Raw genomic sequence first — 13,394 nt, forward strand, 5'->3', positions numbered from 1 at the left:
AACCTCCAGTATGAACGCTTCATGAGACAAATGGACATGCTTAGGTGAATTATATTTCCTAACAAATGCTGTTCAAATTCTGTACACTATGAAAATATGTTTGTGGTGATTTAGAGACATTTAGTTGGTGATATTATCCCTGCATTTAATATCTCCACTTTTATATAACATTATTATGTATAATCCATGTCATATAAAGTAAATAAAGATAAATCAAATTGATCACCCATTTTCATTGACACCCCTGCCAAATTGTTCACTTGGTTTAGCAATTAGCATTAGCATTGGTTGGTAATACAGAATATTGGAATGTTTTAAATACTTTTTTAATACCTTTTTTTTTTACGGTCCAATTTTTGTGTTTTCTGATGATCGGAGCCAGAAGATGTTTGTTTGTAGACTTCAGCTGAGCGGGGATGACACAGGGGTTCAAGTCTGAGTGGAGAGCACGCTGCCAACTTATTCTGCCACCCTGCTGTGCATTAGTGAAATGCTGTGATTAAGCGGAAGGGGCATGTGCTCACAACATGTTATCGTTGTTGTTTGAGGCCTTAAGTATGTGCACGTCCACATTTGCTGTCTGCTTTCATCTGCTGGGAGCGTGCTTTGTTACAAGTTAGCATTTACAGCGAGGAGTTCTCGATGGGAAGCTCAAGATGTGCAAAATACACTAACTTCATTCAAACTGAGAGTATAGATTTGTGTGTAAAAGCAATTTATTTCTAGTTTTCCACTCTTGTTGAAAGAAAACAAAAATTGTGGTTACTTGTACTTCTGGTAAAGTAAAAAATGTAGTTAAGTTAATCTATTTTGTTTATGCAGCAACTTTTAAAATAAAAATTAAAAGTTGCTTCAGGTAAAATTATTGCATGGCAATCAGTAAAGGTTTGGAGGTCCTATTAGAACGGCTTCCATGTTTTGGCTGTAATCCAGAGAGAGAAGTGTTAGGAAAGCTAATGAAATTGAAATTTTCTATGCACACAAAAAATTACCATCTACAGCACAGTATTATACTATATGTAGAGTTTAAAAATATATATAAAAGGAAAATAAGAGATGGAGCAAAACTTTTGATGTGTTTTGCAAATAATAGGTGAAAATTAATACAAAGATTAATGTCATCAGCATTGGTAGATAAGCAAGTTGTTACTGAATCAACTTAAAAAATATTCTGAAATATATATTTTATATTAAAATATATTCCATTTTATATAGAATAAAGCTGCTTAAAATTACTTGCAGAGTATAACATTTGCTACATTTTCCTTTACATTTGCCAATGATTGCAGTTAGATAAACTAATTTGTAACTACTGGCTTAATGTGTATTGTATAGAAGATGATGGACGAGTAAACTCAGATGCTGCATTAGTCATAATTCACTCTTTTTTAATGACCTTTTAATGTTTCCAAGCAACTCATGCAGAAAAATAGCTGGAATTGTAGAACAATATTAGCTTTCTATCATTCTGTTCTGATTTGCTGGTGTTTATGGAGCTGATAGTCTCATCATTTTTATGTCCGAATAATTTAATATTGGCAGAGCAGAAATGGGTGTCAGCTGTGCAGGCTAACCATTAAAAGTCAGATAAGACCCAAGGAAAGCTCCCTTACCTTTTAAAACAAATGAAAGGCTGAGGTTCTGCTGATATTTCAGTTTAAGAGTTGTTTAACATTTGGTACAGTTGCTATAAAAGCAGCATAAACAGTAAAAGATTCAGTATATTGATGCTGACTATGAGTGTACCAATTGTTGTGTAATTAAGAAAAAAATGATGTGAGCTTGTCAGTTGTATATAACACAATATGATATATTTGATTGCACTTATGGATTTCAATTCTTTTTGCAGTTGCTTTGCAAATTTCTGTAATTCGCACTGTAATTAAAACACTTTTGTCAGAACATTTTATTTAATGTTTGATGTTTTTCCTTTGCTTCCTGTTCTTTATGTCCTCGTTAGGATGAGTGCACATTTTGACATTCTAGTTTATCTTTGGGACACTGAGATAGAGTGGATTGTGCTGGTGATTTGTCTTGGCTCAAAGGAATTTTTCTTGGCCTCATTATAAATAGATAATGAGCGCTCAATGTAAATGTGCAAGATTGATGGTGTATTAGTCTTTGAGGGTCAGTCCAATCCTTCATGTGGTGAAGAGGAACACTTCAACACTGTGTGAAGGACAGAATGGTGAAATAAAAAGGAAAGTGCTATTTACAAGGTTTCAGGGAAATCTTTATTTATATGAGGCACTGGACTAGGCTATTATGGTTCCTATCATTCTATTCAGAGCAAATTTGTTTGTGGATGAGAATATTTTTGGCCTTCTGCTCCTTGAGCTTATTGAGATTTGAGCTTTTAACTTTTGCTTGTAATAGGACAGACTAGATTTGGAAATTTCTGCATTGAGCAATGCTAAGCTCAGTCAGCTAGCTGAGTCCTTCTCACACATGTTGTGTGATGTTGTGTGATCTGTTCCTGATATTAATAATTGAGTATTCACTAAAGGAAGGATTAAAAAAAATATTTTGAATGCTGTTAATTCAAATTTTTTAAGAGAAATGGTTGTAGGATGAAATTGACATCAACAGGTTAAACCTGCGCTGGAATGGAAATCAGAACTGTGCCATATATCTTTCAGATCTAGATTTTCTATCAATCTTTTTGCCTACATAGTCTAATTTATTCTCTTTAGTTCTCTTAAATGAAATTGTTCAACTTTGCTGACAAAGGTGCTAAAGTTTTACAAATTTTTTCATATTCTTTCCTGTTTCACTTTCAGAATCACAAACCTCATGCTTTCAAAAGGAGAATATATTAATATGCCAGTTGCACCTTAACAAATTCAGAATGACTCTAAAAACCAATAGATAATGTTCTGTGGGTTATTTCCAGTTTTCACTTTTACTCTCTGCTCTTTTCTTCTCTCGCAACAAATTTCTGTACACTGGATTTATGTGTTGCTTGTTTGGCCCAACTTGAATATATTGTCAGTCTGTAAACAGAGTCGTTTACTCTAATGCAGTCCCATCACAGTACAATCCCATTTCCTGTGTTTCACTGTTGGCACTGTTCAGCCAGTCAAATAAAATCCCTACTAATAAGCTGGTCCATACATTCAGTTTGTCCTGTTCTTCTTTATTTTTATTTTAAACCCAATTTTATTGTATTTATCAGCTTCTTTTTATGGTCATTGGCAAAGGTACATGTTCTCTGAGATCATTTCCTTATTTCTTCATTGTGAATCAATTATGTACTAGTATATTGATTTTTATCCCTCTGTCCCTGCTGTCAGCAGTCCGGTCTGTATGTAACGTTATCCCCCGATCTGTCTAAGAAAGCTTTTAGTAAGTGATTTTCTGGAATAGATATTCCTCTGGGAACTGCCACATGTTCATCTCTTATTCAGTCTATTTTTAAATTAGTAACTGGATGTTTGCAGAGAAAAAATATACATCATATATTCAGCAAACTTTAGACAGTTTCAAGCTTTTAAATACAGGAGAAGAACCAGGAAGGCTTGAGCATTTAACATTGTGCCAGCAGGAAATGACTCTAGATGTATTTTTGCTGACTGTACTTTCAGAGTTAATCACCTGTCATGTGTAAACATCAGAGATGTATTATCAAATACTGAGCCTGTACTCTGGGGAAAGCAGCAATGCTCCTTGGAGCACATTTTATTTTTCTCTCTGACAGCCTATAGAAGTGTGGTTGGCTGGCCAACGAGGTCTCCATGAATCACTCTAGACACTGGGGCATTTATAAAAGCTTCACATTAATGTTCCTCCTGACTCAATGCCCAAATCTCAGCTGGCGAAGTATAGATATCACCAAGAAAAAAGGGACAGCTTAATTACCAGTCTGATTTTCTGCAGATACCATTTTATCCTTTATTTTAATTAATAAATCCATCGTCATGCCTGCCAATGTTTGGCTGGCCAAGATTTGATCTCATCCTCTCTGTTTCTAAGATGATTAGAGCACGAGGTAAAGAAGCAAAAGAGAAGTGTTTGTTCCTTTTGTCTGAATCCGAAATATGACTCGTGTAACGAGATAAGTTTGTGTGCTGAGGAATAGACACATTTTCCCCTGTGGCTGTTTTCACAAGGACTCCCCGATGTAAATGGTGCGCATCTTACAGGCAAAAGTATTAGGGTGATAAATGATTTCGGTTGCTCCCAGGAATGACGTAATGTGGTTTATTTACTGTAAACATGCAGCCACTACCTGATGTGCATTATAAGGTCCATTATTAAAGTATTTGCCCCCTTACAGATTTTTTTTCTGTTTTTGCTGTTTTGAAAATCACATTTAAATGTATCAGAATAAAGCTATTACAAAATACTTTTTCTACACAATTTCTGGAAAGTTGAGTTGAATGTTACTAGCAGCACTAGCATTCAGTAGAGCCTGTCTGACATGAAGTACTGTCTCAATCAACTTGATCAAAAGAAGAAATTCAAAAACGGAGAACAAACAAAATCATTGGTGGCTCGTTAATATAATCTGGTTGGTTATAAAGCCGATTTGAAGACTTTGGGACTCCAGCAAATAGCAGTGAGCTATTATCTGCAAATTAAGAAAAGAGAAAACGTTGGTGCTTTCCAAAAGCACTTAAATGACTCGTGCTGGAGGACGTTAAAGGACATTTATCAAGCACTTTTCACAGACACAAAGTGTCGTACAACAAAAATCAAAGTTGTATAAATAAAAACAAACATGAGAAGCACAATGAAATATGACAAAAACCTGGGAAAACGAGAGTATCTCTTTTCCATCATTTACAGGAACTGGCTGAATGAGGCTTCATTTTCCTAGAAGGTCAAATACTCCGACTGAGAGCTTGAGTTTTTTCTACAGATCTTTATACAGGTTCAATAGTTTCTTATTGAAGGAGGAACAACATTTTATCTGCTCCACAGACAAATAAAGAGCAAATGGACAAATTTGCAAATAACATAACTGACAGGAGCATTTTTGTCCAAATAGCATAATCACTGATAAAAAAAGAACTGTTTGGTGACAAACAAGCCAATTTCATAAGGTATATATATTAACTTAAGCTTCAATTTCATGCTTTCTTGCTCATTGCTTTTCATGCCAAAATTTCATGTAAGTCAGGTAACATGTAAAATGAATTACTGTTAAAATGCATGACCCATTTCTGTTTTCCAATCTGTGCCTCTCATTTAACATGCAGTGTCTTGGTGTCAGAGAGAGAAAGTCTTCGTTCTGTGTGTGTGTGTGTGTGTGTGTGTGTGTGCGTGCGTGTGTGTGGAGTTGTCAGTGCTGATTTCCCTTGTGTAAAGGACAGATTTGGTTTGAAGGCCCGTGGGATTGTGGGCAATCGAGCTGTTAGCTTTTGTAGTTAGAAAGACCTTATTTAAATGGTTAAATAAAACCTGAGCTTCAACTACTGCTGCTCCTCCTGTTCCACCCCAATATTTCTTTGAGAAGCAGGAAAATAATATTTTTGATGTTTTTCGGTGGAGTTTTTTATTTTTTATTTGGTTAAGCCTCTTTTGACTGAAGGTTTCACAATGTATAAAATGATGCTGGCTGGATCTGCATTTCTTACTGGATTGTTGGCAAATCAGAACGTGATCGGTCAAGATCCTTAAAATTACAAACTTGTATGGCAAAGGGGCCCTTGTGGGCTTCTTACATTTCATTTGATTTGGAAATTTCATCAGTTAATCATGAACTGCATTGTCATCTACAGCTAATGGAAATTCTCAGCAGGATGTTCATATTTCTGGTGTTTCTGATTTTTCATTGTCTATTCTTATCAAGGAACAAATGTTGTTCAGGTCAAAATAAAATACTGGGCATATCAAAGATATATTTAAATACATCATCTTAAGCTCATCTTTAACATTGAGCTCAAGTGTAATAAAGTAGCTCCTATTTTGTACCTGACTAATGGCAGTCCACTGTATCCCTGGACATTAAAATGCCAGTGATACACATTCAGAGATAAACAAATTGGACCCGTCGAATATTTTCTCCCCGTTGAATTTAAACTTATTTGCGTACCACTTAAGCTGGCTGAGTCATCCTGGAGGAAGGGCTTACATTTTTTTTACAACTATCTTCTCCTTTCTAGGAAAGATATAATCTCTTTTTTATTCGATGTTTAATGTCTGCAGACATTATACTTTGGTGAAACAGAGGCTAGTCAGAGCAGGGCTAAGACAAAAGTCGACTTGTGCCATGTCAGAAGCGCTCCAATCTGAAAAAATGTCTTCAAAAGTGTCATACTTCATTCGAATCACCCTGAGTACACCATGAAGAGCTTTCAACATTAATTAGTTGGATGTTCTTTTTGAAAAATATGAACCTTTAAAATGCCATTGCTTATTCGAGAATGATTTGCATGGAACAAAATAGAGTTGTTTTAACAGCAGAAACCTGCTTTTGCCTTTCCTGAATAGCAATTAGATTGAGCACGACTTTCTGCCGGTGTTGGTGTCTCTGCTCATTAAATACTAACCTGGTCACGATCATATGATCCTTATTCAGTTCTAAAACTTCTGCTGTGATTAGAATTTAAATAGGTTCATGAACATATGACAAAAACTGTACCTGTAATGTTTACTCTGCAAAACAATTTGCTTGAATTAAGTTGTATGAATGAACAACGGCACTGCATGCGCCTCAGCCAGTAAATGTATGTGTTTGTTCTCAGTTGGAGGTCTGAGAAACTCAAGACAACTAATAGAGGCAACAATACGTTTACTGTTGTGAAAAGCTGCTTCCAGGAAATGTGTCACATCAGTGAGTAATCACAGACTAAAACAAATTTAGTCATACTTTCCAAAGTGCTTTTGTTCTGCGTGTTTTTCTGCTGGATAACTCCTGAGCAGCTGCTGCACAGAAAACACGTCAAATAGACGGAGTCAATACGTCATTTATGCCAAAGACAGAGGGGGAGGGGGAATCTCACAGTTTCTTAGTCTGTGTAAAATTCCTGAAGATGAAAACTATGGTGATTCTCATTATGCTCAGATGAAACCAGAGAACACTGAATTAGATGAGTCAGAAGCTTATTTTTCGTCACTGTGAAGTCAAAGCAAACTTTTCCATAGTTATTTTATTGCATGTACATTTCTGATTTTGAAGACAATAATAAGAAGATATGTAATAAATTCTGTCTCATTATTCTTGCGTGTAGTGATAGTTTTGTTAATCCTGACTGATCTTCAACAAGAACAATTAGTCTGTGAGAAAACAGAGGCCATGTGTTTTTTTATTTTTTTTATCCAAATATTTGGTCTGAAACCCTTTTTGGTCAGATGTTATTTGAGCAATCAGCTCTACCTCCATTATCTCCTTTACGCCCTACCATACTGCTTCGGATACCTTCTTTTGCTCTGTCTCTGTGTCTTCCCAGCAAAGGAAACAGCTTTATTGTATTTCCCTTAAGGGATATGTTGGGTTGATTTGGGTCATGTTGTGACGCTTGCTTCAGTACTTATTTGATTCAGCACTCTTCTGTTGCTCAGTCCATCCCAACCACCTGGAGATTCCCAAATCAAAGCCATGAATCATCCTTTTCATATCTGAGAATGTTTTTGAAGGCTGTGGATACGGTGTGCGTTTCTTCATCCTTCTATGGATAAAATCTGCTTCTGTAAAGGCAGCAAAAAGTGGAAAATAAATGAGCAGAGGAATATAGTGAAGCTAAACCTTTGGCTTCTTTGAACCTCAGAACTTAAAAGACCAGATATGTATAGCATTATTTTTAGTTCACAACTGAACCAAAATGTTACAGTTTTAGTCTATAAAAGGGCTCAACCAATCGCCCATACTGTCATGCACATTTTTGAGATTAATAATAGCACAAAGCACATATGTTTCAATGCTTAAATGGGTATGATCTTATGATCTGCTATATCTATCATCCTTTTCCTTCTTGTATGTTTTATTTCTCAGAAAAATAACTGCCACCTGTTTCCTGTGGTTAGTCTTTATCCTGGAGAACAACAGTAATTGAGACAAAGTCGACGATCCTACATACAATCCTGCTGTAAAGAGAAAGAAGTAGAATTAGATCAGTGGGAATTTGATCAGGGTTCCTGGTGACACAGTTGTTGCCATTTTCATCATTCCTTCTCAGGGGTCCTGCCTGCAGCATGTCAGTGTTTAGACGAGCCAAAAGACAGGAAATGGATGTGACAACAGGCTCCAGCTGTGCTAGGTATTTTTCTCGTCACTCTGGGGGGACCAGCGTTTTCCTCTTGTGATGAGTGTCATGAGATGTGATGTGGTAGGCTGGAAAAAGATCCTTGTGCAGATTAGATTTTGTTGTCCTGGTAAATATCTATAGCACAGTATTAGTCTCCCTGTGTTGCTTTCCAACCCCTTTGATGATGATCGGTAATCATTGAAATTTGATGGACAAAATCTTTGAGAATTAGTTGTTGTTCTTGTTTCAGTAACTGAACTGGTTTCTACCTCTCTTTGTCCCTCTTCCTTTTCCCTTGACAGTTAATTCAGGCGGTGGTTAAGCATTCCCCTGAGAAATGAGATGCTGTGCATAGAATAGAGTACAGGGTTTGCCATAAGTTTTCATACATCAGAGAGTGTAAACTGTGTATTTCAGATACCCAAGAAGATGCGTTTGACAAAAGAGCAAAGAATTGTGATTATACTGATGGCTGGATTGGGCAGCAGTCGCACAGTTGCACAAAACTTTAACAGAAAACATGGAGCGAGCATCACACACGACACTGGGGCAAAACTTATTAGTTTCAGAAAACTGGAAATGTTGCAGATCAACCACGAAGTGACAGAGTCCCACAAAAATAAAAACGGTTCTCCAATATAAAATGTCTATTTTTTGTATGTATGGAAACTTATGGCCCACCCTGTAGAATAATCCTCTATTTGTGGGGAGAATTTAAGTGTTAGCAGCAACGTGTCAGGCAAGCCCGCAGTTGCATGTAAAATAATAAAATAACCAATCATATTAAAGACAAAGTAGAAACTGTACAATAATGGTACTTTAAGTAGTGAGAAAATGCTATAATTAAGAATAGAAGTAGATGTAAATTATTTATAAAAATGCATTTGTCCATTAAGATAGTGTTAAAATTGCACATCTGGTATGTAATTAGTTCTTCCGTTTAGCAGCTGCTGGGAGAAACGACCTATGATTTCTTTTGTTGCACATTATAGATGCAACATCGTTTTGCTGTAGGAGGTTTTCAGAGCTCTAATGGTCTTATGCATGGGCTGGAAAACATATTCAGAATGATGCTTTTTAGTCAGAGTTCTCCTGTTTGGCACAACCTGGACTGGGACCAGAGAGCTTACAAGAACAGAGGTGGCCTTCCTGGTGTTTCCTCTTAGCTGTTCAAAGTTTCTTCAGCAGAAAAACTTGTATAAATATATACATTTTTATGTGCATACATTTATTTCAATAAGACACTGCCAATATGTGTTTAATAATGATACTGTATCATTGCAGTAGCAAAAAGGGTTAGCTTGCTTTATATTAATCCTCAAATATGCAAAACAGCATAATTGTGATTAGTCTGACTGCAAGTACACCAATGCATGTCGACCTTCATTACACTATTTATTTTTCAGCTGGCCACGATTTGATAGCCAGCTGAAAACATTATTGTCTAAGATGTTTTCAGTGATATGATGCAGAGGATTGCGGTTTTAGCCTGGAAAAGGTGCTTCACGAGTAAGAAGGGTTAGGTGCATGAATAAACTCATTTGGGTGACTATTTCTGTGTTTGCTTTTATTGCTATTTATACGCATAGACTGAAACTAAAATATGTTGCCGTTGGTTATACATTTGCTTTTCTGTCTATTGTGGTATGTAGGTTTCACTGCATAACATTAGGAGAATCATTATTTATAAACATTGCAATGACATCGATTGTGAATAAGCCTGTTTCCTTCTATCACAATGTTTTCATGCTGAACTTTATCTTCTCAGTGAAGAATCTTTAAAAGACAGTACCATGAAGGCCAATGAGAAACCGTCCAACGGGTAAAGCAGACTCCCTGATTGTGAAGGAAGTACAGTATAACACTACAGAACGTATACTAAGGTGTATTTTGATATTATAATGATGACTGAGATTTACTACACTGTGCAGGCCTAGTTTCATGCAAAAGTGGATTCATAAGCCACCAATCTATTACTTTTATAGGATTTCTGTAGGTTTTATCCTTTTCATTCAAATCTGCATTGCCCACTTTAAGCAAACAAGCAGCGCAGGGACTGTTAAAAAGCTGCATTATGAATGTACTGATGATGAATATTGTGTATTTGGAGGCATCATCATTCAGTTCACAGATGTCGTACCAATCAGAATTTGATCGTTGTTCCCTCTTTGTGTCTCTCCAGGTTTATGCATGTGAAAGAACTGGCTCAGCTCTGCCTACCCTCTCTTCTTCCATCCCACTGTGTCACTCCACAACCACCACATTTGCCTGCTGAACTCGTCCCATGGAGAGTACACGCCCACCCAGATAGGATGCCGGCCTCGTCCGACTCGCTGCGTCCCCTCCTGCCCATCGCCACCACCTCCTTCTCCTTACCTGTACCTGCTCTTGCTGACGGCTCCTCCCAGCCCTTCAGGCTGTGCCCCGCCCCTCACCAACATGGTGGATGAGATGACCACTATGAAGGATGATGTCATCAATGCCAACACGCTGGCTTGGCTGGTCTGCTCGGGCGTGTCCATCCTGGCCAACACTTGGAGCATTCTTAGTGTCAGTGCTAAGCAGAAGAAGTGGAAACCGCTGGAGTTCCTCATCTGCACCCTGGCAGGGACACACATTCTCAACATGGCCATCCCGATCACCATGTACTGCGTCATAACGCTGCGGCGGCAGCACTCTGACTATGAGTGGAACGAGGGTCTGTGCAAGGTGTTTGTCTCCACGTTTTACACACTGACATTGGTCACCTGCTTCTCGGTCACCTCGCTCTCCTATCACCGCATGTGGATGGTCCGCTGGCCAGTGAACTACAGGTATGACATTTAATTATGAGACTAGAAAAGTCCTACGGCTGTTTCAGATTAAACCAAAGTCATAACACAAATTAAAAGACTAGCTCCTGTCTTTCATGTCATGGATAAAACGCTCAGCTGTTGTTCTATCCTTTTGTAAAATGGCCCTTTATGGAGAGCTCCACTTGTTCCCTCTGGGGACATTTATTATTGGAACTAGAAGAAATAGTTGCCTTGTAAACTATGTTTGGATTATCCCTTGACAGAAGAGTGAGAGTACGTTTGATGGGTGGGCCACTATTCAAGATACATGTTCATGTTTTTTGCATTGAGATTGAGAGGAACTCTTGCACAGGACATTGGTTTTTCATTTCCCTTCAGTCTTTGGTTTAATTGCATGAATATTGTCAGCATTCTTTTGGCATTAATCTGTCTGGTGCCCAACAACGGTTGCTGACCACAACCAGCAGGCAAGGTTGGTGTCCTGTCTTGCCTAAGGACATAATGACTGAGACAAACAGAGCAGGGATTCAACCAGCAATCTATCGGTTACATGACCAACTTCTACCACTGTCGCCATATATTTGATTTATCAAACACATTGTGAATTTATCGATTGAAGAGATTATTTGTTAGCGAGAAACAAAATAGAAATTACAAATTGTTTCTGCGGCTGATTCTTGTTAGTTTTCTGTAAGGCCACTTTTCTCCTCAGGTTTTCATAAACTACTCAGCATAACTTCCACAATTCTACATTTTTACACAAAACCCATAACAAACATCTGTCTTTTATTCTCTCCTTTTTAAGGACAAAAATAACTGCTACGCGTGCAGCAGGCTGCCTACTGACAGCAAATTCAGTCAGAGATAATCAGCAGCTGACATGGTGCTTGTATCAAGGATATCAGTTGAATATCTGATCCAAGAACGCTGTTGGTATCGCTCAAGCACTGATACTGGGCTGGATCAGTCCCACCTCTATGTGTAACCATTCATATGAAATATCTTCAATCTATAAATATTAAACAAGATAGAAATAAACTTTATAGTCTAACCACTGACCCAAAAAAGCAAATCTCAGAAGATAAGGTATCATTCAGGTCAAAAATATTAGATTTTTGTCGCGTATTTCCATGACAGGACGCAGACAGACTAGTGCCATCTGTCAGCCTGTGTACAGTTTGCGAGTGGGAAGGATCGCATCAGGTGAACTCTCTTTCCTGCCAGCATGTTAGCTGGTTGCAGTTATTTGAGGTAACACCGTGTCAGACTGTCTGAACAGACAGTATCTGCCAGCTCTAGTTTCCACCTTCATTTGGTTCTCTCACAACATATGATATTGACAAGAAACGGTGAATAATGATAAAACCGACGTTCACCACACTTTAGCAGCATTAGCACTATTTTTGTCTCATTGGACCTCCCGGGACGTCTGCTGTTCACACCGAGTCATGTGCTTTAAACAGGATTGTGCCTTTATTATATCAGCATTGGAGTGCTGCACTAAAATAAGAAGCTGGTTTAATAGAAAGGCTAGGTTTATTTTTAACACACTACGGTATTTTGAATATAGGAAGGTGTGTAGTTTGTAAACCATACACCTTTCCATCCCAGAGGTCTCATCTTTAGTCTAATTCCTCTTTTATTCAACATTTGCACATCTCAGCCTTATAATATTTTGTCAAAAGATTTTCCAATATAAACATAACGTAAAGGCTAAATAAAAACAGGTTGTAGATGTGTGTTATTCTACAGATTACATGCATAGTGCATGTTGTATCCTCCTGAAAGCCTGACCATGGTGCATCTGGTAAAGAGCAGCATTATGTTGGCTCCCTTTACTTCCCTGCTGGAAAACAGAGTGATTGCACTGCCAGTGGCAATCAACCCTACAGATGCTCGGTCTTTGGTCAGCTTGGCAAGTTTTGCACACAAGCAGCTGCTCAAAAAAAAAAAGTGCTTGCTCTTGCTCTCTGTATTACCCATTCTGTTACCACTATTGACTAACACACACACATGCACACGCACGCACCCTGCACACGCACGTCCACACACAGACACACATGGTTTTGCACAAAATGCTTTCATTATTTACTTTCTCATCTTCGTCTGTCCCCTCTCCAGATTTTCTTTTTGTTTTTAAGGTAGTTTCAACAATGATATGGAGGAAGCAAAGTTCCAGACTCGGGCTGCGTAATTAGTGTTCGTCTTTCTTTTAAATGGCTTCCCATTCACCCCGCTGAGCTGGCAGGCCTGCCTTTTCCCTGACATTAACATACGCCAAAGCCCTGAATTATGAGTTCCAGCTTTGTATTTAGGGAGGTATTCTCATCACCCTGTGCTCACTATCTCATGTAAGTTATTTTCCTCGCTCACTCTGATAATAGATTCATGCAGCTTGGTGACGTAACCT

At 37.9% G+C, this 13,394-nt stretch overlaps 1 protein-coding gene across 1 annotated transcript in view; it reads left to right on the plus strand.

Moving 5' to 3' along the window:
- Positions 1-13,394, plus strand: part of LOC129372440 (probable G-protein coupled receptor 153) — a 34,474-nt gene that overhangs the window by 5,512 nt on the left and 15,568 nt on the right. The window contains exon 2 of the mRNA XM_055049764.1: positions 10,372-11,002. Coding sequence (XP_054905739.1) covers positions 10,629-11,002 — 374 coding nt within the window. The 5' untranslated portion in view covers positions 10,372-10,628. The remainder of the gene's footprint in view (positions 1-10,371; positions 11,003-13,394) is intronic.

Source organism: Poeciliopsis prolifica, unplaced genomic scaffold (assembly GCF_027474105.1).
Source record: "Poeciliopsis prolifica strain line A6 unplaced genomic scaffold, Auburn_PproV2 SCAFFOLD029, whole genome shotgun sequence".
Lineage (NCBI taxonomy): Eukaryota > Metazoa > Chordata > Actinopteri > Cyprinodontiformes > Poeciliidae > Poeciliopsis > Poeciliopsis prolifica.